Source organism: Crocuta crocuta, unplaced genomic scaffold, assembly GCF_008692635.1.
Source record: "Crocuta crocuta isolate KB4526 unplaced genomic scaffold, BGI_CrCroc_1.0 scaffold408, whole genome shotgun sequence".
Lineage (NCBI taxonomy): Eukaryota > Metazoa > Chordata > Mammalia > Carnivora > Hyaenidae > Crocuta > Crocuta crocuta.
The window spans coordinates 5,680,248-5,706,924 of NW_027527444.1; the positions used below are offsets into that span (position 1 = coordinate 5,680,248).

The 26,677-nt window shown below is 41.6% G+C and overlaps 1 protein-coding gene across 3 annotated transcripts in view; it reads right to left on the reverse strand.

Annotated features, from left to right (window-relative positions):
• ESYT2 (extended synaptotagmin 2) overlaps positions 1-26,677 on the reverse strand; it is a 74,604-nt gene that overhangs the window by 8,844 nt on the left and 39,083 nt on the right. For 2 of the 3 annotated variants that reach the window (XM_077761425.1, XM_077761440.1), the window contains 10 exons: positions 25,135-25,255; positions 21,330-21,506; positions 20,207-20,289; positions 18,732-18,780; positions 17,565-17,654; positions 17,005-17,100; positions 11,239-11,301; positions 7,937-8,011; positions 6,997-7,083; positions 1,277-1,426 (listed from right to left, as the gene is read on the reverse strand). In XM_077761425.1, coding sequence (XP_077617551.1) covers positions 1,277-1,426; positions 6,997-7,083; positions 7,937-8,011; positions 11,239-11,301; positions 17,005-17,100; positions 17,565-17,654; positions 18,732-18,780; positions 20,207-20,289; positions 21,330-21,506; positions 25,135-25,255 — 991 coding nt within the window. The remainder of the gene's footprint in view (positions 1-1,276; positions 1,427-6,996; positions 7,084-7,936; positions 8,012-11,238; positions 11,302-17,004; positions 17,101-17,564; positions 17,655-18,731; positions 18,781-20,206; positions 20,290-21,329; positions 21,507-25,134; positions 25,256-26,677) is intronic. The other variant, XM_077761434.1, reaches the window with a different exon arrangement.

A 26,677-nucleotide genomic window follows, 5' to 3' on the forward strand; every position in this document is an offset into this window, starting at 1 on the left:
GGAAAGTTTAATCAAAATTATCACTTCTGTGATGTAAAGGTCATTTCTCTTCCGCCTCTTCTGTTTGCACGTATTCCTGCACAGCTGTGGGGGTGATGTCACTGCCGGGCAAGCCTGAGCTGAATGCCCCCAAAAAAGGATGAGGGGCGAGGACACCTCCCCAGTGGGCTACTGTGCACACCCAGCATCAAGGTCGGATAGGCCCTCACGTCCTCGGCTTGTGTGAGCACGTGAACCCTTCGTTCTGCTGGCTTTTCATATCCAGTGTAAGGTGTGCAATATTCCACTGAGCGAGAGTCCACAGCCCACAAACCCTGCACCCCGGGGTTACTGCAACACTGTCAAGTTCTCTTGCTTTTAAAAACTAAAGCCGCAGCGAACATCCTCATGTCCATGGCCTCTCTGTATTCTGTCTTCTGCTGAAGGTCGCATTTCCAGAGAACGGGTTCCTGGTCCAGAGGGCTCTGTGATTTGTGGCCTGGAGACACTGCAGTCCTTTCTGCAGAAACTGCCGACCTCCGGAGTTGGAACCAAGTGCAGACACCACGAACACTGCACCTCCGCAGACTAACTCTGCTTGCGTTTTTAAAAAGTGGGGGTCTTCATTTAATTTGCGTTTTATTTTTTTCATCTTTAAAAAATGTTTATTTATTGAGAGAGCATGTGCACACATTAGTGGGGGAGAGGCAGACAGAGACGGAGACAGAGGGTCCGGTTCAGAGAAGGCTCCGTGCTGACACAGCAAGCCCGGCAAGGGGCTGGAACCCATGAACCATGAGATCATGACCTGAGCTGAAACCAAGTGAGTCGACTGAGCCACCCAGACACCCTTTAATTTGTGTTTTAAAAATTAGTGAGTTTTAGCATTGTCCAATCTGTTTGCCAGTTTTATTTCGAACATTTCCTTAGGCATTCACAAGAGTCACTGTCTATTTTGTACAAAAAGTTTGTTTGTAATTTCTACCATCTTGAAGAACTGTATTAAATTTTCTCTCCCCAGTGACCTTTGAGAATTTAAGCTGGCCTGCTCAAGCGATCTGGAAATACCAGCTGGAGCGGATGTCTGCATCCAAGCCTCAATTATCTCTCCCCCAAGTGCCTAAAATTGTCAGCAGTGGTTTCCCCAGACAAGTGCCTTCCTGTGGGCCCCGGGCCCATGGCTGTACCGCAGCCATCACCCACGAGTGTCCCATGCCCTTCACCACACTCTGGAGCAGCACTAGGGGTCAGCCTGTCCCCCGTCCACTCCAGTGATCGCTGCAGGAGACTCCAGTACCCTGAGGGCGATCTTCATCTTCAGAGTGCTGTTTGGACCTGAATTGCTGAGTTGAAATCGCTGGTTCATAGTCATGTCATCGCTGGTAAGCAGCTGACTGAGAGGGATCTTCAGATGCCCCAGAGAACACTGATGCTGTTCATCTCTGACCTGTAGAACACATCACAGAACACACTTAGCTCTGAAGGGTAAAGACAGAAAATGTAGAGGGGCGCCTGGGTGGCTCAGTTGGTTGAGCATCTGACCTGGGCTCAGGTCATGATCTCCTGGTCCGTGGGTTTAAAGCCCCGCATTGAGCTCTGTGCTGACAGCTCGGAGCCTAGAGCCTGCTTCGGATTTTGTGTCGTTCCCTACCCCCCACCACCCCCGCCACCCCTCCTCGCGAGCATTCTGTCTCTATCTCAAAAATGAACATTAAAAGAAAACAAAAAATTTAGAAACGTCCAAAATTCAGTCTTTTTTTTTTTTTTTTAAACTAGGCTCCATACCCAGTGTGGAGCCTAACACGGGGCTTGAACTCATGACCCTGAGATCAAGACCTGAGCTGAGATCAAGAGTTGTAAGCTTAACTGAGTGAGCCACGCAGGTGCCCCCGAAATCCAGTCTTTAAAAAACATTTCAGCCATCTCCTTCTGAGTAGTGTTCTCATAAATGACTGACACAGTAGAAAACCTCTTAGAGACACAGAATGCGGCAGTGAGTGAGGTTCCAGTGTATCTGAGGAACACGGATCTATCATTTCTTCATCGCACAATTACAAGGAGCACAAAAAAAGCACTGTAGGGTCACCTGGGGGGCTCAGTAAGTTAAGCATCTGACTCCTGATTTTGGCTCAGGTCATGGTCTGTCTCACAGTTCATGAGTTCGAGCCCTGAGTCAATGCAGAGCTGACCTGGGATTCTCTTCTCTCTCTCTTTTCTCTCTCTCTCTGTCCCTCCCCTGCTTGCCCTCATGAGGGCGCTTACGTGCACCTGCTCTCTCTCAAAACAAATAAATAAATAAACTAAAAAAATAAGCACTGTGTTTTATGAATCCATTAGAACCCTCAGCTAAGAGGCAGCAGTCTGCACAAATCTGGAGATTAGGAAGAAATGTCTCAAGTTCTATGAAAACAATGACAATACACATTTGTAGTGATGTGTCAAGTTTCCACTGGTGAGACCTGTTTATCGAGAAAAACATTTCTAAATGTCTTTTAAGCGTTGCCTATTCAAAATCTACTTGGTTGTTTTGAAAATTGACAGTATCCACTTTATTTATTTATTTAAAAAAAAATTTTTTTTTGATGTTTTTTATTTATTTCTAGGAGAGAGAGAGAGAGAGCGTGAGCAGGGGAGGGTCAGAGAGAGAGGGAGTCACAGACTGAAACAGGCTCCAGGCTCTGAGCTGGCAGCCAGCCCAGAGCCCGACGCGGGGCTCGAACCCACGAACCGCGAGATCATGACCTGAGCGAAAGTCGGACGCTTAACCGACTAAGCCACCCAGGCGCCCCGACAGTATCCACTTTAAATGCATGGCAATTTCTGCCCCCCCACCTCCAAATAACAACCTTCAACATTACTTTGTAACAGGTACTATTCCTGTTAGGTTACTGTAATGCAAAATAGTTTGTAATTTTTTAATAATTTTTTTAAGGTTTACTTCTTTATTTGAGAGAGAGAAAACACACGCATGCATGCATGAGCAGGCAAGGGGCAGAGAGAGAGAATCCCAGGCAGGCTCAATCTCATCATTGTGAGATCATGACCTGAGCCAGAATTGAAAGTCTAATGCTTAACCAACTAAGCCATCCAGGTGCCCCTATGATTTTTTTTTTAAAGTAGGCTCCATGCCCGATGTGGGGCTTGAATTCACAACTCTGAGATTAAGAGACACACAACTCTACTGACTCAGCTAGCCAGGCACCCAATACTCCAAAGTAGTTTAACCAAATAGAGGAAGAACTATGGAGGTTTCACAGGCTTTAAGAAAGTGGTCAAAGATGCTAACTAAACATGAACACCTAAAAGCTGGATTATTTACTTTAGACTATAATTACAAAAGCATTTTTTAAATGAAATAACTAAGACGTTTATAAAAATTGGTTTTAAAATTAAAGATCCTGTAACTATATAGATTACTTGAAAAATAGTGCAATTTGTGAAGAAAAAAATAGCAGGCGAATATAAAGTACAATAATTAGCTAAACATGTATTTTGTATAAAACAGAATGTAGAAATAAAAACTGCAGGGGCGCCTCAGGGGCTCGGTCAGTTAAGTGTGTGACTCTTGATTTCAGCTCAGGTCATGATCTCACAGTTCATGGGTTTGAGTCCCACATTGGACTCTGTGCTGACAGTATGGAGCCTGCCTGGGATTCTCTCCCTCTCTGCCCCTCTCCCACTTGCATGCACTCATTTTCTCACTCTCTCAAAATAAATAAACTTAAAAAAAATAAAAAGAGAAAGAAATATAAAACAGCAAACATAATAACGGGACAGGCTGGGCATGACCGACAGTGACCCAGACTCCCTGTCAAGGAGATATGACAACCCCAAGGCAGGACATCCCCTCTCAGACCGCAGGGTCGCGGGGGCTGAGGGACAGAGTTGTACAAGTTAAACAGAAAATGGAGGCCCTCAAACTTCTCAAATACTGAGTGTTGGCAAGTAGGCCAGACCAAACAAAAACAAAAAGAACCCAGGAACTAAAATGGCTTAGACGGGCACATCTAGTACACTGGCAACTGGACGGCCACACAGCTGTGCGATCCACCCAGAACGTGACAAGACTGTGAGAGGGGGGCAGAATATAGAACCATGGAGAGCAACAGGTGCACATTCAAGAAGCTCTAACTCCTCCCACATGTATCATCTATAATATATCACAGATGCTAGAGCATGTGGAGGACTTCCACCTCTGGCCATGATGGAGTTGACCCTCCCACATCGGCTTAAAAACTGGACTAAACAAATGCGACGACAGGTTCTGGACTGGACAACACGAGACACTGGGCATGCGGACGCACCATGAGCATGGAAACAATAGAGGAAAGCTGACAGCTGTTCTGGTCCTGACCTGGAGAGTGTCCAGGTCATGGTTCTGGGGCTAGGATCCCAGACAGATGCCAGTGGTTGCCCTGAGCTGAGGACACGGGGTTGATCAGGGCACAGGAGGCTCCAGAGTGGACAGGGTCCACAGAGAGAGAGAGAGCTAGAGGTCTCTGAAGCGCCCTCATCTTCAGCCAGTCAGCACATGAGGGAGCAAACTACCTGAGGCCGGGAAAGACGCCCCCGGAGGAGCAGGGCGCAACTCCCAGAGCACAAAGGGCCGCAGACAGTATCCGTTCCACACAGAGATGAGAAATCTCGTAACATTGGGGCGTCAGGCTAGTGAGGCTACATGACCCCAAGATTAAAGGCTGTCAGGCCTGCCCAAAAAAAATGTAAATCAAACCTTGAAAGGCCCAGCATTTCCAAGTTACTTACTTGCAAATGAGAACAAAGCTGCAACAAGTTTAAAGGAACACAAGACATCCAGCACTGAGTGATGTAAAATCCACAAGGAAAAGTTAGGAGGCAACCAAAGCCGCAGGAATATATGACCCACAACGAGGGAGAATCACTCAAAATGCAGACTCCAAAGTTTACAGGTAACAGAATGAGCAACAAGGCACTAAAAACTGTTATACATACACCACACACAGGAGATGGCACAGGAAAGACAAAAAGATCCAAATGTTTATTTCTAGGATGAAAAGACAATGTCTGAGATGAAAAACACACAGGACACGACGATAATAAATGAGACACTAGAGGTAGGGGAAAATCTGACCAAGCACTGACCAAAAATTTTCCAAACTTTAACAATATCAGACTTTTCATCAGAAATAAGGCAAGATGGTCCTTTAAGAAAATAAAATTGAGGGGCACCTGGGTGGCTTAGTTGGTTAAGCATCCGACTCGGTTCTTGGATTCGAGCCCTGTGTCGGGCTCTGTGCTGACAGCTCAGAGCCTGGAGCCTGTTTCCAATTCTGTGTCTCCCTCTCTCTCTGACCCTCCCCAGCTCACGCTGTCTCTCTCTCTCTCTCAGAAATATATAAAACAAACAAACAAACAAAAAATTGATAAACCTCTTGCCAACCTTTTCAGAGGGACAAAAAGGGACAGGATAACAATTATAGGACATTAAAAGGACATTAAAGGAATATTCTAAATAATGTTGTGTCAAGAAGCTCAATAGTTTAAGTCAAATAGATGAATTCCTTAAAAAGCATAAACATCAGGAGTGCCTGGGCAGCTTGATCAGTTAAGCATCCGACTTTGGCTCATGTCATGATCTCACAGTTCGTGAGTTCAAGCCCCACATTAGGCCCTGTGCTGGACAGCTCAGAGCCTGGAGCCTGCTTCAGTTTCTAGGTCTCCCTCTCTCTCGGCCCCTCCCCTGCTCACTCTCTGTCTCTTTCTCTCTCAAAACTAAATAAACATTAAAAAAAATTTTGGAGGGGGTGAGCACCTGGGGGCTCAGTCGGTTAGGTGTCTGACTTTGGCTCAGTCATGACCTCATGGTCCGTGGGTTTGAGCCCCACGTCGGGCTCTGTGCTGACAGCTCAGAGCCTCGAGCCTGCTTCTGATTCTTTGTCTCCCTCTCTCTCGGCTCCTCCCCTGCTCGCACTCTGTCTCTCTCTCTCTCAAAAAATAAATAAACATAAAAAGAAATTTTTAAAAAAGCATAAACATCAAAAATCATCAAGGAAAAACAGAGATAGCCTAGATAAATCTGTATGTATGAATGGAATGTAATTTGTATTTAAACAAGCTTTCTCATGAAGGAAAGTGCAGGCCAAGATGGCTTCACTGGTGAATTCTCAAAGCACATGAGGAGAAAACCCAATTCTACACAAACTCTTCTGGAAAAACCAAAGAAGGGAACATTCCCCAACTCTTTATGAGGATAGCATTACCCTGATAAGAAAACAAACTTAAAGATTAGCATCCTTCATGACTAAGATATAAAAATTCATAAAAAATGTTAGCAAGTTACATTGAATACATAAAAAGGATACTACATCCTAACCAAATGGAGCTTATCCCCAAACAAAGGTTTGCAAGGTTTAACATTTGACAATCAACAATATATTTTCACCATATTTACAAACATGAACATCATCTCAATAGTTCTAGAAAAGCCTTCGAGAAAATTCTACATCCATTCATGACAAAAACACTCAGCAAACTAGCAGCTGGAGTAGAAAGAAGCTTCCTAAAACAACAGACTTAATGGTGAAACCTCAAGACTTTCCCCTGGAGATCGGAAGGGTGGTGAAGAGGTCCACTCACTCCAAAGGCCAGAGGGCCCAGCAGGGCAAGAAGGCAAGAAAAGAAAGTGAAAGCACCCAAATGAGAAACACAGAAGTAGAAATGACATCATCAGCAGACAACATGACTACTAGGTAGAAGACAATCCTACAGATTCACAAAAAACTATGAGAATAACCAAATACAATAATATAATGTCCACATACAAGAATCAATTGCATTTCTATAAACTAGTAATAAGCAACCAAAAGTCAAAAGCAGAAAAAATTATGTATCAAAAAGTATGAAATATTTAGGGATAAATCTGATGAAGATGTATCAAGTATGGTGATGAGTCCACAAGCTATGCTGCTTAAATCTGGGCACCTCTTTGTATGTTGGTTATATTTCAACAAATCTAGTAAAAATTTTCAAATAAAATACCTCAACTTCAAGGTCTTGGCGCTTGGGATTGTGAATGAAGAAGGTGAAGTTTTCTTCCCATACGGGTTCATTGGTTTTGTACCGAATCTGAAAGAAACAGCCAAGTGTCAGCTCTGTGACATTCTCTGTGGAAAAGGGCTACCAAGACTGTGGTTATTCATTTATTGTGTTTGGAAGCTCAGGATGACTTTAATTAAATTCCAAGACACTTATTTACTAAGCATGTGCTATTATGTGTTAATTGTGAAAAGTGTTCAAAGACGGAGACAGTCCAAAGTATTTAGAGTGTGTCAGAGAAATTGATATGAAATCCCAACCTCTGAGCCCGTCCCAAAAACAAGACTCCATCTGCTTGGTTTGACCTTTGTCCTACTATCTTCTCAGGGACTACAAAATGATGGAAGTCAGGAAGCTTCTTAGATTGTGGACATTTTAAAGTGAACAATGGCCTATAACTGTAAATAATTCCTGAAATATTTTCTTTTAAATCAGGAAAGTGGAACACATTATAGCAACAGCAATGTCTTCTGAATTCTTACAGAGAATGGAATTTTAAGGGCTGCTGGTTATCTTTCAAACAAAATATTTATAGAGCAGTCAAAGGAAACTTAGAAATTTATAGCATGTCATTTATCCAGGAAATGGAGCAAAAGCATATTATGTCATTTTTAAACATTATTTCTTTTTTGAGAGAGAGCAAGTAGGGGAGAGAGAAAGAGAGAAACTGAGCCACCCAGGCACCCCCCCTTTTTTTTGCTATTGATATTTTTAAACACAAACATTTGTTACCCAATAAAGAAGTTGGTTATATAACTGATTTGAGGAAAAAAAAAGAGGAAGTTTTGGAAATCAACAATCTCATGCCTGCACCATCAGCAAGCTGACGGCCCTCCCACGACCACTAACAGTGACATCACAGGAAAGCTGGTCAGCACCTTACCTTGCTCTCCTGGGCCCTGTGTCCAACTGACATCTGGACAAGAGGGTTTGGATTGCTGTTTATTTTCTTCCCTGACTATCCAAAAACAAACAAACAAAAAACCAGACAAAATAAGTAAATATACATCTTGAAATGGGGCTTACTAAAAATGAAATTAGTGGCTCATATTAATAGTCATTTCTATTTATTTCTGACACTTCAGTTACAGGGACTACTTGGGAACAATCTTACTGGAAAATAATCACTGAGCATGTCCCAAAGCCATAACTGGATCTACCATGAAACAAATTAAGAAAATTCCTGTTTGCAAACGATTTTTAAATGCTAAGGCCTTTTAAAGCAAACTACTTTGGAAAAATGGAAACTTCTAAAAATTTTTAATGGTAATTCCAGTCTCAAAACTTATCTTACTAGGATAAAAAAATGCGTAAGTGCAGCAAATGGAAACAAAAGCATGAAGAAGGACAAACATCTGGAGTGTACCCTTCAGAACAGTGCCCTGGTGGGAATAATAAAAATAGTACAAAGTATCAGAGACATGTCTTCACATTTTTAACTTAGTATCTTCTGTGTGAACATGTAGCTATCAGATACCAAATCTTGCTTACCAGCTCCTAAGTAATTCTGACTGGAAGAATAAACATCAATCTAGAATTGCATTAAATTAAGCAGATACAAATATAATGAGAGAAACTGAGGAAAAAGAAAACAAATGGTAAGAAGCATACGTGAGCAGACAGGTGAGAGAACACCATAGGACACAACATACATGGGACATGAGGTTTATTTCTAACTTAGCCCCACAAGATGCAGTTAAAGATCTGTGTTAGTGGGAATTAATTAGAAGGTCACAAAAATGTGTTTTTTTAGTTAAACAATTTTAGAGTCAATCCTCAACACTGCAGCAATGACAGAAATAGGTGTCAAATTCATAGGATTATCAGAATATTATTAGCCCAAACATACTGTGATAATCTATTTTCTGGTTCATCTTTTTGATGTGAATAAATTCTGCAAAATGAAATAAATACTGTTAAAAAGAAATCCAAGGTTATAGACTTCTGTGGGAGAGAATATGAACTTTTTCCCCTAAATCCTTCCTTTAATAGTGGAACCCTGGAGTTGTAGGTGGGAGTCCTCTGTACATGAAAATTCTATTTCCCAACTTCCCTTGCGATTGGCTGTGGCCAGGTAACAGTCTGGCCTTCAGTGAGGGGCGCCCTCCTTTTGTGGAGCCGCTTTTGGCTGGAGGTGCTGAGCTGCAGAGCCAAGGCCAGGGTTCTGTTACCCTGGAGGGAAATGAAATTGTCTTGCTTAAGCTACAGTGGCTTCTGATACAGCAATTGTTTTGATACAGAAATTGCTTCTTGGCTAAAGTAAGTTACTTCATCTCTGAAAAAGTAGCCATTTCATTCCTAAAGTTGCTGTACCTTATCAATTTTGAGACTCATTTTTTTTTAACTTTTGAACATCTTTTGAAAAATTTGTGGATCTGTTTCTAGGCAGATCCCAATTGTGACATAGTTGTTCTTACCTTAAACAATTTATTTTGCTTCTATTTTCCTTTTGTTGTGTGGATGACATAGTAAAAATCTGTATTTATCCTAAGCCTAAAAATTCTTATAATAGACATAAACACTATCAAACCATAACTGGACCTTTTTTTTTTCTTTCTTAGTGGTACATAAAATAATGGTGTATTTTAAAATGAATGATGTTTCAGATTCTATGAAAGAAGGTTAAATCATTAAGTCTTCTACCATAAAGCAACATCAAAATGCATCAGCACAAGTCCGATATACACATATATGAAAATATGAGTTTTTATTTTATCTTTTAACATTTTATTTTTTACATTAAGTAGGCACCACACCCACCATGGGACTTGAACTCACAACCTTGAGATTGTCGCATGCTCTGCTGACTAAGCCAGCCAGGCATCCCCCCCCAAAAAAAGAGTTTAAGTTAGACTGTCTTGAATTAAATTTCAGCGGTTTACAATGATTACTGATACCTACATATTTCATCTTTTTGAACTCTGGTTTTCATTTCTAAATAATGGACACAGTACCATTTCCAAAGCCTTGCTGTTAGGCTTAAATGAAATGGTGTGATAACAATTAAAATGCACACATTATGCTAGCTACACTGAATACTTTTTACATGCATGATCTTATTTAATTTACTCGATACTCCAAAAACGAAGATCATATCACTTCCAGTCTATAATTAACAGAGGACTGGACATCTTGCTATAGGTTACACTGAGGAGTTGGGCTAGCCTACAGTTCAAACCCAAAGAGTCTGACTTACAGCCTTCAATACAACCATTATGTCTTGCTGGTCAAGGACTCTCAAATAGCAAAGCAATGGCAAGGAAAGACTGTTGATCTAATTCCTTCCAGTGTTCTGGGAGCAGTTTTTTCAACCACTGTGCTAACCTGTACTGCAAAAGGAGTAATCCACTGCTACGTCACACTTCACTGTCTCAGTATAGGTAAGGACTTAATAATAAATATTACATGGGAAGGCATACGTTGTTAGTCTTCTTCACTTTTAAGATTTAACTTGTTTTTCTAGATGAAGCTGGTTCAAAACCTTTCCTTTGGATAGAATTTTCTTAAGACCATTACATTTAAATCCACCCCCGCCCCAATATTTAATCCTAAAATGTTCAAAGAAATCAGGAAAAAAAACAAAACAAAACACTGTAAGTCACAGAAAACTTTTAACAATTTAGCCAGAAAATACATGTTCATGTTGTTTTAGGGAGTGGAGCTTAGTTTTCAATATACCTCATTTAATGAAATTTAAAGCTTCTCAAAAGATCTGTCACCCAAACCCAGCAGCACCAAAAGCCATGAGGTCACCGACTCAGAGACGGCCCTAACTCAGCATATTGGAAGAGGTGATTTCTAAATGGATAGTCACAGTACACAAGGAATACCTTGAAACCATAATCTAAAGATTGGTTAAGTTTTTAAGTAGACCTTCTATTTCACCATTTTCACCAATTCAAAACCAATTAAAATGCAGAGGATTTTAAAGTACCTTAGATACTGCTGCCTGAGGCCAACAAAACAGAAGTCTAATTTATCATATTGGTACTTTATAAAATTTATCTTCAAAGCTGACTTAATTTTTTCTAACTACTAATTCTTGGGTAACAAAAAAGGATCTAACTAGACAACTAATTATTGTATTAGTATAGGAGGCAATTTGTCAATAAACCCATGTGAGTTAAAACATCATCTCTTTCAATATGTTTCAATTAACTTTTCAAAGGGAAACTATTAGTTTACCTTTAAAGCTTTCTGAACTGCAGACTTCTTCAAGACATCAGGGTTAAATTCTAATGGGTTACTCTTTCAAGTCAGAAGAAAATGAATATACCAAGGGTTAATAAAACATGCAATGAGGAGTTTATGTAAGGTTAATAATGACACAAAATTTTATGAGAACAAAAAAAAAAATCTTTAAATGAAAACCACCAACAAGAATGACACAGTAAAAATCATTTGTAGCACATAAAATTCTTCTTTATGCCCAAGATTTTATCTTAGAATAAATCTTTATAAATATTAAAACACATTTCCTCTGATTACTGTGGTCTTTTATGAGTACTGTTCTTTCACTCCCACCCCTCTTCTCTTTGGGATTTGAAAAAATCCAGGAGTGACATTTTAAGAAAGGGTTCTATTTACTACCCTTAACCTGAATAAATTCATTAAGACATCAACCGTAATAACACTAAAGGTTTTATCTAACGTACAAGTGAATGGGCTGAAGATGCCCAAATTGCTCTCAAACCAAATCACATCCTATATGAGCAGATGGTCCTTTACTGAAGGATTTCAGTAAATTTCTGAAAGTTACCTTCATGCAAAACCACAGGAAAAGTGGGCCTTTTCCACTTCACTCCCATTCTCTCCCAAGTGTCAAATGCAGAGGCTGATCACATCATTTCAAAGGTCTGTCCTAGCTTTAAAGTTCTATTATTATGGGTTTTATGTCCTAGTTTTATTGACTTTTTTCCTTCAGGTCATTACTTTTTTTGCCTTCAAGAGGGCAGGACTGAGCTATCTGTAAGCTCTTTCAAGGACTACCATTTAAGATGAAAGATTTTATCATTTCAATTGTAATTAATTTCAAATGACAAACTGCTTTTTATTATGTTTTTATTAAACAGCAGATCTCATGGTGAAGAAAGATGGACAGTCGGCTTGGCTTCTCAGCCTCCCATGGCCCTGGCAGGCTGGGCCAGATGAGAAGATCTAACATCTGACCAAAAGGAATTAATGTGACCTAAATGTTACCTCCACTGAGGCGGTCTGTGGAGCTCTAAAAACACTGGACCCACCAGATCGGCCTCTGGCGAGAGCTTGGCCAGGTGAGGCTGGGAACCAGCGCCCTGAGGTGTGAGGACTGACAATCCTCAGGTGCCATGAGAACCTTTGCTGAAGCTCACTTTGGGCAGATGTGATGCACGTATCATTCTAACACTCATCAACGAAAGCAAGATGAGCAGAGAGGCCGTGGTGTGGGTGGCAGTGCTGGAGAAGCGCTGTGACATCGCGGTGGGCTGCACAGGCCTGAAGGAGAGACAAGCCGGATCACACGGGCGTGCTAGGAGGGGCCCAGCCTCGGCTCCGGATGTTACTGCACCTCCCAGCCTTGGGCTGCTCACCATCACGGGAAGCAGTAATAACCTGTACTGTAGCCACCTGTACTTTTCAAAGATTTTTAGTTTTAAGTGATCTCTACACCCAATGTGTGACTTGAACTCACAACTGTGAGATCAAGACTCGCATACTCCACTGACTGAGCCAGCTGGATGCACACCCCCTTTGTGTTTTTCAAGATTTTAAAGTAATGCCACATGTACTTTTTAAAAGTGAGATGGCACCTCACGTCATCACACCCCATGATCTTCCTACTGTACAGCCAGCATTTTATGTATACCAAGTAAGCGACAGTGTCACACTCATCTCAGATAAACTCCACGGACAGCTCCATGAACTTACAAACCCAAAGTGTAACAAACTCACTTTACACTGGCAGGGGTAGACAGGAGGGGTCACATGGCAGAGTCCCAAGTCCAGCTCTGGTACCGACTGCTGCGGTTCTGGGTCTCAAACCTCCGTCCCTCACACTCTCTGTGCTGTCTCAGCTTCCTTATCTGAAAAGTGGCTGTGATGGGGAGACTAAACAAGGCAGACAGGACGAGCCCGTGGAAGGTGCTCAGAAATGTGTTACTGCAGAAGTCCCAGGTTCCCAGATTGGAAAGCTGGCCACTGGGAGCCAGGGAACACTCTTGGTGCTCCAGCGTCAGATTCAGTCCCACATCCGATCAAAACAGGAAGGCCAAGTCTGACGGTCTATATTGTTAAGAGACTGTTTGCATACAGGAGAAAGTCCTGTAGTGCCGAGGGTTCACAGATGGCGGCAATGCAGGCATGGGGTTGGAAATTAAGTATCGCGAGTAGCAGAAGGTAAGAGACCAATGGGGCTGGCCTTTATCAGAAATACCAACAGTCTCAGTCTTTGGGGGAAAATTGAGAAAGCAATGATTTAATTTTACTCTGAGATCTAATGGGTTTAGAAAAGAAAAAAGGCAATCAAATCTGTTCAAATTTATCTCATAAAACACTGTGCTGGTGCCCGTGATTGAATCACAAAGCAGTACTAGTACATGGTTTTGATAATGTAGGAGGAAAGCTGGTTTTGATAAGCCAGCAATGTCTTAGCTAAATATTACAAGGCAATTAAAAAGTCCTGACACAAGGTCAGAAATATTTCCTTTAAAGAAAGCAATTACAGAATGAGAAAAAAACTTAGAAAAACTCCTGAGCAGCCTAACAGTTTATGCAGGAGAGCCACACTGTTGTCCACAGCAGCTTACACTACAACCTTCACTAAGAAACACCCAAAATATAAAGTCATTTCATTAGTAAGTGATAGAGAATGGTTGCCAACACGCACCAGTGATGTCATTTTGACTCTGAAAATACCTTAATCAGGAACAAGCAAGGGAGTGAGGAGACCATGGTTACCATTTCCTACCCATGTGACTCTCAACAGCTCACCTAACCCATCAGGGTCTTGATTTCCCTCATGGATAAAATGGGACAAAATACCTATTAACTTTTGCCCCACCCTTCTTTTTAAAATAAGAATACACTAAAAATGCACGTGGAAACAAATGAAATGTCTTCAAAAACACAAAGCATTACCACTATTAGACTCAGGGGCTCAAGTACTTTAAGAATTTCACTCATTTAATTAAGTTACTGAATTAAATCTGTCTAGAAAGAATAACTAGACTAATGACTAAACCATTGGTGACTTTTTCTGACCCTAAAGCAAGTAAAAATGACTGTGCTACAAGCACCAAGAACAGTAGCAGGAATCAGGGCCCCAGAGCAAGACCCCGCGAAATAGACATAATAAGAATAAAGTCAGCTTCCCAAGTAAGTGAGTTAGAAATGCCCAGTTATCCTCTCCTGGATATTCAAGTTCCTTAAAAGAAACTGAACCATAAACTCAATATATTTTTTTCTCCTGTAGGAGCTCTGTTAAAAAGTGAGGAAGAAGGCACGTTTCCAGGGCAGCAGGTGGACTTCCGTCCTCACTGGCTATCCTGGCACAGCTGGCACTTCAAGGAACGCCAAGTTCTGATACTTCTGTGTTTCATCAGGAGGGAAAAGTAGATCTAAGGAAATTTTCTGAAAGCTTTTGAATAAACACTTACATCTCACATTGAGATGAACCCTAAGAAAATCAGTTTTTCTGGTTTCATTTCTTCCTCAGAAGAATTTTTATCTTTTTTTTTTTTATGGGCCAGTAGCAGCTTAGGAACGTAAAGCTTCTTCACGACTCACCAGATTTGTTCATCTCATCATCAGATGTAGTCACCAAAGCTGGTTACAGCAGTGTTACTTTTTTACAGAACAAGCACAAAAGAAACACACACACAGTAACTGAAATCATGCAAGAAAATTAAAAAAAAGCATGCTACATCATTCCACCATTGAGTAGATGGCATTAGAAGTTCCAGCCCACATTCTAGCAGTCTCCATTAAAACAAAAGAAAGAAAGAACACTGGAGAACTCACAAATAGTGCTCTATAGACTGAGGTAGTATTTTCACAAAACACTAGTCCCGACGCTCGCCTCTCTTTTAAGTAGCCACACCCAAAGTTTCCCTCGTAGATACTCTTAGGAAAGTGGAAACAGGAGGAGAAAGCAAAGAATGGTGGATTGTGGTCAATGAATGCACAAGAAGCACTAATAAATAGGAGTGCAAAAGGCAGAGTCAAAGCATCCCACAGAAACGCAGGAGAACCGGATGGCAAACGCTCCCGTTTAAAATAAACACCCAACAGGGCAGCGGTTTTGTGAAGATCCTTTGCCTCTGACAGCCAGAGCATACTTCATGCACAAAGTGTCATTTTAATAAAAGGTTAATAAATTCATTTTTGCTTTTGATTTGCTTACGTGATGTTACTCAAATTTCAATTTAATGTGATAAAATACACAGTTCAAAAGTAATTGGCCTAATTCTTTCTTGTCAATTTACTTAATACTATTCTTTGTATACTAAAATATATAACAAATTCACTTCCATCAGGCATTTATATAAAAGACTGTAAAACAAACATTACTGTAATTAAAAACAAAAATGTTCTACTGTATGAGAAAATTCTGCAGGAAGGTTAAATAATAACAAAACAACTATCCCCAAATTGAAATTATCATAGAAAAAGTCAGAGTTCTAATTGGAGGACTGGCCAAAAGATTAAGGTAACATTTTAAGAAAAATTAAGAATATATGAAGTTAAAATCAGTCAAGAAATCTTCACTGAAAGAAAGAGTACAATTGTATATAATTACAGTGTTCAACTACATCTTTCCACTATAAAAAACAAATCAATCACATTTTGTTAAAAACTTTAATTAAAACATTGAGATGCACAAAGTCCATTTACTTTGCTTTTGAGCCAAGTGCAAGTAAAGTGCAATTTTAAAAGCTTGAAAGGCACTGAAGGAGGAGGGTGTGTACTTCCTGGGCTAAAGGAAACAGTCTCCTGCAGTGAGGTGAGAGGACGTCTGACATGAGACACTTGGATGCAAACTGTGAAGGGGAGTAAACACTGTTTTCTTGTCTGTATCCACCACGTGGATGCCAACAAGCAGAGGACACGGGGAGACCACATGCAGATGGGCTGGGACGGAGGAGCATTTGTGTCAGGCTTAGCAGGAAAACAGCCTGCAAACTTCACAGAACCGGTCTGGTCTTTAACACAGTGAAAGAAAGCAAGAATGACCATCTACTGAATATGGGAACTGGCACTCAAAAAAAGTGATCAAAACAATGTAACATTTATATAATGATCACATTGCCCTAAAGAGTGGGTTTAAAGTACGGCGGTGGAGGATCGCACAAGACTGCTCATGAATGGAACAGCGGGATTTTCCTTCCCCACAGCTGTGGTCATTACCTACAAAAGCTATACTGCACAGTATTTTCTAAGTGCAAACAGTTCTGGTGCAAATGAGCAGGGGGGCCCGCTCCGGGCCGCAGGCGCCAAGTGGGACAGGGCACCAGGCGCTCCAGCCAGCACCCTGTCCTACCACGCTGCCCACCACCCTCTGCGCGGCAGCCAGAGTGGACTCTGGGGCTGCAGACAGAGCTGCTTTGTCTTATTCCCAGGCCAAACAAGACAATTTCCCTCTCAAGGTATCTCTATTTTTATAATTAGTGATTGTCTACAGAATATCTTCTTCCCTAACTACCAGGCACATTCTTTTCTGATGGAATGGAGATTTCTTCATAAAACATGTCAGAGTAAAAACAACTCTGAACATTCTGGATAAACCAGTAAGATGTAGAAACATAAATTATACTCATGAAGCAAATACACACTGATCCCTCCCTTCTGCCGTTCTCCTGGGTGGGAGTGAAGAGAAAACACTGGAACAGTAATGGTGACACGGTGTGGGTGGACACAGCCAAGATCTGCTGCCAGAAAATGGGCACCCAACGGAGTTCCCATGGCATTACCTACCGGAAGGTTCCTTGCTGAATCCAAATACAAGATCAGCAATGAAGAGGAAAGACCATCATTGGCTTGGTCTTTGTCAGCCCTGATGTCTGTCAGCACCTATGAGGAAAGGGCAAAAAGCTTCAGCCGGTGTATTTCCACAAAATTTTAGACTATTTCTACCTGATCATGTCTGTAATGCTCAAGAAAATAAGAAAGATGGTGAAATAAACCATCCAATACATGCAACACAGAGAGAATGAAAACACTAAATATATTTTAATGACAAGAATCTACACAAATCAATTAAATAAAGCACAGGTGACCTGTGGCTCTCCAAACCCCCATACTATATCGAGCACAAAATATGAAGATCTTGTAAAGCAGGTGGGAAGGACCTGTAATTCTTTTAAAACATTTTAGTGTCTTTAAATTACCCTGATGCAACTGCTGTGACTTAGAGCACAATAATAAAAATCATTGCTGTAAGTTTTTTTTTTAAGCCAAGTAGCAGCACAATCTAACGATTCTAATCTCAGCTCTCCGGGTGGTTGGTTGTCAGGGGAAACACTTTATCACGGCACCTTATCGAGGTTTGAGGCATTTGGCATCAACGTGAGCCACTCCAGTTTCAAGTGCAGCTTTCCTCTGGGGACCTCGTCCAGGGTGAACCACTGAAGAGAGAATGTGAACGTTCACAACAGCTCTCCTGAGTCAAACTTTCCAGTCAAGCAGTTTTCACAATGTTCAGATCCACTCCCTGTGAGGCACCAACCATTCCTAATTACTGCTGAAGGACCGAGTCCTGCCCGATTTCAAATGAGCTGACGACCCCAGAGAGCAGCTGCTGGAACTTGCCCAGCACTGTCTGCTGGCCAGGGACCGTGCTGAAGGCTTCACTTACATTAACTCACTGAAGCCCAACAAAGCCACGGTGGAGGAAACAGTTTTCATCCCTAGTTGACACACAGGGATTCCAATGTGTTCCAGTCCTGTGCAGTACCACAAGGCTTTTATGTATGGACTTGAATAGAATTTATGGGCCAGTAGATAATACAACATAGATACCAAATGCTGAATTTCAGTATCAAAGAAACTCATATTTGTTTTTATTGGCCACTGTATACTACTTGATAAAATAGTATTCAGTTGTTTCAGCTTAAAAACCACAAAGCAATTAATCAAAGATAGTCCCCAAATACTCAGTGTTAAGAGGCTGCCAAGAGTGCACAGGAAGGAAAATGTGTTACTTTGAAACAGTGGATCTCAACATTTATTTGGTTAATTATGTCTTACTTGTCCCAACCGCACCCACCTTTTAGAAGCCATCTCAAAATTTTCCTTGTTTTTAATACATTTTCTTCTGATGGCCAACGTCCTGCTTGAAGCAGTGTCTGTGGATTCCCACTGCGTTTGTAGGCCGCTCTCATGTGACATTTCTCCTAAGCTGCAGGTGCTTGCTGTTCTCTCCAGCGACTGAAAAGCCCACTTTTAGAGCGCTTCTCACAGGCCTCTGCCCTGACTCCCAGGGTACCGTGCTTTACTCTTATGAATTTCTAACATACCCCAGCCTCTCAATATACACCATCTGACTGGGCTGTTAAACGTACTTCTTTTCACTTTGCTAATATTGTAAGGCCTAAGTTCTCAGTGTTTGTGAGGTGAACATTCGGTTCTCAGAACACAGTGTGGATGGGCAGCAGGACTGTCAATGGTCGTGAAATGGAACAATAGCTCAAAAGAAAACTTACTTCATCTAAAAGGCGCTCCTTTTCAACTTCAATAAGATCAATCATCAGACTATAGAAATAATAACACAACAGCTTCAGAATATAGGAACACACTTCTTATAACTGAAATAAACATTTGTCTATGAGAAAGTACACAGGACATGCATCAAAATGCTAGAGTTTATCAATAAAGAGACTTGTTTCATAAGCTTCCTCAGGTTTCTCTCAAAACTATGAAGGAAGTAAGGAAATAAGCAGGGGCGAGTCTCTGGGAGGTCAGGACCCTCAGTTTGGTAAAGCCAGGATTATAGTTGTAAAAAATGTGGTCTTCCTATAAAGTAGCCATTTACATAATATGTAAACGACAAAAAGGTTAGAAAACACTCAGCCTTCCTGTCCCACGTGCTCTCCTTTGGCGCCGCCATCCATCACTCCAGCCTGCCCGTCCTTGCTCTGCAGCTCCGGACCCTCGAGCATCTAGAGCTCCAGAGGCCTCTGGCTCCGCTGTCTCAGAGAGCGCCTTCTTCCCCTGCACACCCTGCTCTACAGCGAAGCGTGGAACTCCCCCCAGAAGCTAGAGATGATGAGGGTGGGATAAGTCCACTCCTGTTTTTGCTCGTAGCTGCCCCTCTTCCTGTCTCTGCACCAGGTCAGACCCTCACAGCCCTTTCCTGGTCTATCACGGTAGTCCCCAGTCTCGGTCCCTTGTACTCTTAAGCCACACAGTGGTTTTACTAAAATGCAAATTTGATGTGTTTACTGCCCTGCTTACAATAATTCAGTTGCTCCTTGTTAAACCATCTCATGAATGAATTCTGAAGTCAGCATAATACACAGGCCATTCTTGATGAGGCCAAACCTATCCAATGTCATCTATACCTGTATCTTTTTGGCCACAAGAAATTCAGCTAAATAATGAAGATCAGGCTTAGATTTATTTTTTTAAAGCTCATTTCTTCAGCTGTACTGGTTGTTCAATTTAAGTAAACAAATCAATTATTTTTCCAATGTGTAGACACAATGTAAATTATTATCCCCACTGCTCCCTAAATAACTCCACAAATTGAAAAAAATTTAAAAACCCATTTCTACATCCTAGAGCGGAGCTGCCCACATGGTGTGAAAGCCAGGGAGCTGCACCGGCATTCGGGCCGCACTCCGCATGTGGCTTATGAGCCCTTACATGGGGGCAAGTACAACCACCAAACTGAATTTCAAATTTTGTTTAGTTTTAATCGGTTAATTTAACTAATTTAGCTATACATGGTTAGTGGCTGCTGTGATGGTCACAGATCTGGAATTTTCCTTTTTATACTTAAATGTGAAACGTTTTAGGAATAAAACGTACTTTGAGAAGTCTAAAGTGAAACAAATATTACACCTAAGAGCCATTTAAAAATACATGTAACATATATCTACACCTATTTTTCAAAGCTGCATTAGTTTTAAGTGTGACTACTGCGGAGAAAGAGTGTTCTCCTCGCCTCAGGGTTTACCTTCCTAAGAAGTCATCCTTGTCTGGGTCTTCATCAAACAGCTCAATCTCTAGTTCCTGTCCAGGATGTTCGTAGACTAAAGCCTGAAAAAATAATGATGAGTAGTTATCTTACATTTTTACTAATGCTGGCATCTACCTGACCATGATGATTATAGTAAAGAGCACCGTACTATTTTTCTTATTAAGTAGTTATAAGCACTGACGTTTTCTCATTGGCAAACCACATGCGCCACTCCATGGGAGATCATTTTGGACACCTGCCCACACTGCAGCATGGAGACGAGTCTAGGTGTCTCCAGTTTCCTGGGACTAGTCTCGTCTACTCAAATTCCACCACTCAGGAATGAGGTCACAAGGCAGCACCCGCAGACAGAGACAGGCATGGACACCTCTCTAGTTCTGATGCGCTTGTGTTCAAGTGCTGCTGTTGGGGTAACCACTAGTGACCCATGCACCACCATGTAGACATTAAGCAATCTGGCACCAGCCTGGATTGGGAGGATGGGAAGCTGGTGAAGTATAAACTACACAACTGTTCTGAAAAACAATTTTGCAAAACTGTGTCATTCCTTTAAAAAATCATAGTTTATGATACAGCAATGCCACTCTAATGAGCTTATTTGGAGAAAACTTGGTCAAGTGAAGAAAAACACATTTATATTACATTGTTTCAACGGTGGTTCTAAGGCTGAAATATAGTCAAGATATCTTTGGGTAAAGAAATGAATGGCAATTGTAAATCAGATCGATCTATATTAATTAACATGTAGAGATGTCCAGATGTATTAAATGAGAACTTACAAAACAGCACATAATTAATCTCATTCATATTTGTATGTTTACATATGTTAACAACCACATAAGTATTTTTCCCATGAAAAATATTCTGCCAATTATGTACTGGGATGGTTTAATGTAACTAAGGTTTAAAATGTATATTGTTTATGTGTTGGCATAACAACAATATTGTGAGGTAGGGCCAGAAGGTGCAATACCTTTTAATGATGGGAAATTAAAGCAAAAATGATTTAAATCACCCTCTAAACCAACTGCACTCCTGTGTTAACAGGAGCAGAATCAGGATTTGGAGAAGCCAAGTGACACCACTGGACACATCTTACCTCATATACCTCGTTCCACTTTGGACTGAGGTTTTCTTTGATGACCTTGCTTTGGAAGATCTGGTTGCCAACTCGAATAATTCCATAGGGGTCTGACTTTCCCTTGACGAGTCCCTTAAGATAAGTATCTTTCCCCTGAAGATCCTGAGCTTCAATAAAATGTATCCTTAGAACACCCTGAAAAGAAGGAGAACGCGTGGACTGTTCACTGGTTCGTGTGACAGACAGGGAAGGAGGGGTGTACTCACTGTCCTAACACAGGGAGGAGATGAAACAAAACAAAGACCCTCTCACTGTGCAGCGGAGAAGAAAGTAAACATGGGATATGCAGGTGGCAGTGCTGAGGGAAAACTAAAGCCGTGCAGGATAACAGCATCGGAGTGGTACTATTTTTAGTCAGGAGGCCAGACCAGGGAGGAGAATGAGGTGTGAGTTGGTGGCCCCCGAGTGACACTGTGCTCCAGGCGCCTAAGGAGCCCGAGTTACAGAGCCTTACAGGTCCCCAACACAGCCCTGTGTGTTGGCACTACAGCAGCAGATAGTTAGCATTATGGGAGGTCTCAGATGTGCTGCTAAGCCCTCGATCTGCACTGACTACTTCCCTGTTTAGAACAATCCTATGAAATACAGTTGGCCTTGGAACAACACAGGTTTGAACTGTGCAGATCCACTTACACGTGGATTTTTTTTTTTTTTTTGAGAGAGAGAGAGGGTGCAAGTGAACAGGGGGGAGAGAGAGGGAGGGAGGGAGGGAGGGAAGGGAGCGGGGAGAGAGAGAAGAGGGGATCGAGCTCACCCAAAGCAGGGCTCAAACTCACAAACTGTGAGATCAGGATCTGAGCCAAAATCAGATGCTTAACCAGCTGAGCCACAAGCACCCAGGACTTTTTTCACTCAACACAGTAAAATATTATAAATGTACTTTCTTTTTCTTATAATTTTCTTAATAACATTTTCTTTTTTCTAGCTTCCTTTATTGTAAGAAAATGGAATAAAATACATAGAACATATAAAATATGTTTGCTCATGCACAGGGGCCAGTGCCCCAACCCATGCTGTTCAAGGGTCAGCTGTATGTCATTAAGTTTAGTTTATAGATAAGAAACTGAAACTTTGAAATGCATATTTACTCACAGACTTTAAACATAGTTCTCTTTTCCTAAAATGTTGTTTAATTGGTAAAATATTCATTCACACTTTACTCAAGGCAAACAACTGTGGAAAGTTAACTAGGACAGCATTCTCTTTTAAACAACCTTTTTCTTTTTTATACATTTCTTAAATGTTTATTTTTAAGAGAAAGAGAGAGAGCGAGCAAGCCTGAGCAGGAGGACAGAGGCAGGGAGACACAGAATCTAAAGCAGCTCCAGGTCTAAGCTGTCAGCCCAGAGCCTGATGCGACACTTGAACTCACAAACCAAGATCACGACCTGAGCTGAAGTCGGACACTTAACTGACTGAGCCACCCAGGTGCCCCTTAAACAAACTTTTTAAATCACTGGGTAAAATTCCTGACCCAATCGGCAAGGAAGACATGTGTTTTTACAGATAAATACACTTTCAAAAACTTAAAGAGAATTTTGTTTTGATTTTCATGTGTGTAAAGTTTAGATAATCTGGCAATATATCTAAGTAGTGCTGGCTTTTAAACCCCACAAGGTTAAGGAAGGCTAGATCTGGGCAGGCTTCAGTACTCACTGCACTCACAGAATAAAAAGTGTAAGTGGCAAAGGAGCATGACAATTTCTACATGGAAATTTCTACACGTGTATTCAGAGATGAAAATCGTAAACTAAGGAAAAAAAGACATTTTTTCCCTCATATGTACTGTTCCATTCAACCTGAATAACAATGTTATAACTAACTTGGGCATCAATTAGCTGGGGTGTTGGTACTTTTAAAAAATATAAGAAAGCTCACAGGTGTTTGAGGGTTTGTGCATGTTACAGAGGTCTAACTTAACTACAAAATAGTAACAAACATCAGGGGGAATCCACTTCGGGAAGCACACTAAAAATACCTTCACTAAAAGAGGACCAACTCCACACCTTCTGGTTAGTAAAATCAACCTGGGGCACCCGGGCGGCTCAGTCAGTTAGGTGTCCAACTTTGGCTCAGGTCACAATCTCACAGTTCGGGACTCGAGCCCCGCATCTGGCTCTGCACCGAGAGCTCGGAGCCTGGAGCCTGCTTCAGAGTCTGTGTCTCCCTCTCTCTGTCCCTCCCGTGCTCATTCTGGGTCTCTCTCTCCCTCTCTCAAAAATAAGTAAACATAAAAAAAAAAAAAATCAACTGTCCTGTGTGCGTCAGTATCACACTCATTATGGACACTGCACAACAGGGCTGCCTGTGCTGCCTCACTTCTGGAGTGCACAGACAGACTACATGGACAGGGTGAAGGACCAAGTAAGAAAAACTCTGACTATAATTAAAGGAAACCTCCTTCAGAATGGGGTCGGGAGGCCAGCACTGGGAAGGGGGGCTCTCAGGCACCACCACTCCACTGTCCACTGCAGGCCCGACGGGAGGAGATGCACCTCCCAGGTGACACTATTTTACTCTCCCAGCAGGAGGAAGGAAGGTTTCCCCTCCCCTGGCGACAGCTCAGCCCATGAGCAGCCACCACACTTCCGGCTCCCAGCTTACCCCAGTGGACTTTAGTTTAGAGCAGCCCTTCCCAGCTCCCCCTTTCCTCTATGAAGGAGCCTCCTCTCCTTTGTTCTGCAGAATCACCTGTGGTTTTGCCATAGCTTAACTGTCCCAGACTGTAATTCTCTGCCATTCCTGAAAAAAAACCATTTTTGCTGGTAAAGTAACTGGAGGTTTTATTTTAAGATTAATAGCTCTCACTAACCTGTGGGGGCCAATCTATTCCAAGCACCTGTCTGACCATTAGAGGGAAGTTCTCAGTCTTGGGATAGGTTACTTAGTCTACTCAAATGAAAGTGACTACAATATCTGTGACCTAACTCTGTGCTAGGCGTCACCTCCAATTTACAGATGAAGAAACTGAGGTTCACACATGCCAAGTAACACGTCCCAAGAGCAAAGCTGTTATTAAGCCGAAGGGCTGTGCTCCAAGACCCATCTCTGCCCTTTCCATCTCATCCTGGGCAGTGGTAACACCAGCACTGCTTCTACCATGTTACTTATTATTATTTTTTAAAAATATTTTATTTATTTCTAGGAAAGAGAGACAGTGTGAGCAGGGGAGGGTCAGAGAGAGAGGGAGATACAAACTCTGAAATAGGTTCTAGGCTCTGAGCTGGCAGTCAGCACAGAGCCCGATGCGGGGGCTCGAACCCACGAACTGCGAGATCATGACCTAAGCAAAGTCGGATGCTTAACCAACTGAGCCACCCAGGCGGCCCTCTACCATATTACTTATTAAATGACTCCAGAGATAACCATAATCTCACCTCTGAGAGAAAAGATGTACCAGTCATTATACAAAGTTCCCATCGCACAGACTAAGTGGTTACATTGTGTTAATACAAATCATACATGCTTTCTGAGATGATAACTAAGTTGTCACAGCTGTCCTTTAGGACTTGCAGAGTAACATTTGAAGGATTAAATCCCACAAGCACCTTGGATGTTCATGGCCGAGGTTTAAGAATTGCCCTGAAGTTTCTGTGATGTACATTAGCCAATCTCTTAAGGAGTTGACTGGGCAAACTAACACATCAAGATCCACGTGGCCAGGTCACTGCTAAGAGAACCACCAGAGTTACAACACCCAAGTATGTGATAAGCTCCCCCCGTATCTAGGTCTAAGCGCTAACGGATGCTCAGGCATACTTACCTTTGGTATAGGAAACCTCAACTGTGCTATTTGAACTTCACTGACAAGAGGAACGGTGATCCGATTGGGAAGCACCAGATAGTTTGATATTATATCCAGAATGATGGTATCCGACAGACCACTATTAGGAGAGCAGTTACAAAAAACAAACCCATCAGGCACATCAACAGTAGTTCTTGCCTTTAATAGCAAACTTAACCACAAACATGATATAACATCCCATTTACAGGGTTGGAGCGGTCTAATTTCTCCAAAACAGTACTTAAAACAAGCAGTTTAAGGCTGAGATTACGATATGGTTTTGGTGACAATTACACGGGATATATATGTATATGTACACACACAACCACACACATGTGTGTGCATATGGCTGACATATATAGTTGAGATATACAGCTGAAAACACAAGGTAATATATTCTGGCTACATTTCATAATATTCTAAATGTTTCATACATTTCTATGTATTTTTTTGTTGTTCAGCTAATACTAAGATATAGTAAATATTTTTTAGCATAAAATATTTCAAACATCCACAAAAGTGCAGAGAATACCATGACAAACATCCATCTACTCCTTCCATGTCTCGAATATTAAATTTCTCTCTCGTTATAGGTAATAATTCCCAATGAAGTAAAATAACTTATAGTTTATTCTCTTTATACTGTATTTGGGTACTAAATACTGTAATAATTTTTAATTAACTACTGCACAGAGAACTCAGTAATACGAACAAAATTGTGGAGGATAAAGAAACAAATGTACTTTTGATATATTTTTGCCTATTCTTTGGGATCAATGTGAAAATTAAGTAGTAGGTATGTGACAACATTTTTGAAAAGGTATGTAAATGAAGTTTCACTGCTATGGAAGAACACTTTTTTTTTTTTTATTTCTAGGAGAGAGAGAGAGAGAGAGAGACAGCACAAGCAGGGGAGGGTCAGAGACAGAGGGAGCTACAGACTCTGAAATAGGCTCCAGGCTCTGAGCTGGCAGTCAGCACAGAGTCCAACGCGGGGCTCGAACCCACGAACAGCGAGATCATGACCTAAGCGAAAGTCGGACGCTTAACCAACTAAGCCACCCAAGCGCCCCTATGGAAGAACACCTTTAACCAAAACTGAAAAGCTTTGTAGAGAATTTTACTTCTTGCCAGGACTTTTCAGATGTTACAATTATTAAATGTGTAAAGTAACTGTACATATAAAAATAACCACTGGGACAGAGTGAAAGTCACCACCGTTCAGGGAGTAATAATAACCGAACGTTCACTACAAGCTGGTTATTCAAATACAATGACAAGACACAATGGCTTACCTTAGGACTTTTCAGTTCATGATGGAAAAAGGACTGAGAACCCACAGCCCCACAAACAACACGGACAACCCTATTTATGTAAAGGTCAGTTAATTATACGTTAACACTTAAAAGAGACAGAGGGTTTCAGGCGGCAGACACTGGATATGTGTGCACTAGGCAGTGGTGTGAGGTGGCCTTAATTCCGCAGCACTTCTGACTTCAGGCACTCCCCCCCCCCCCCAACA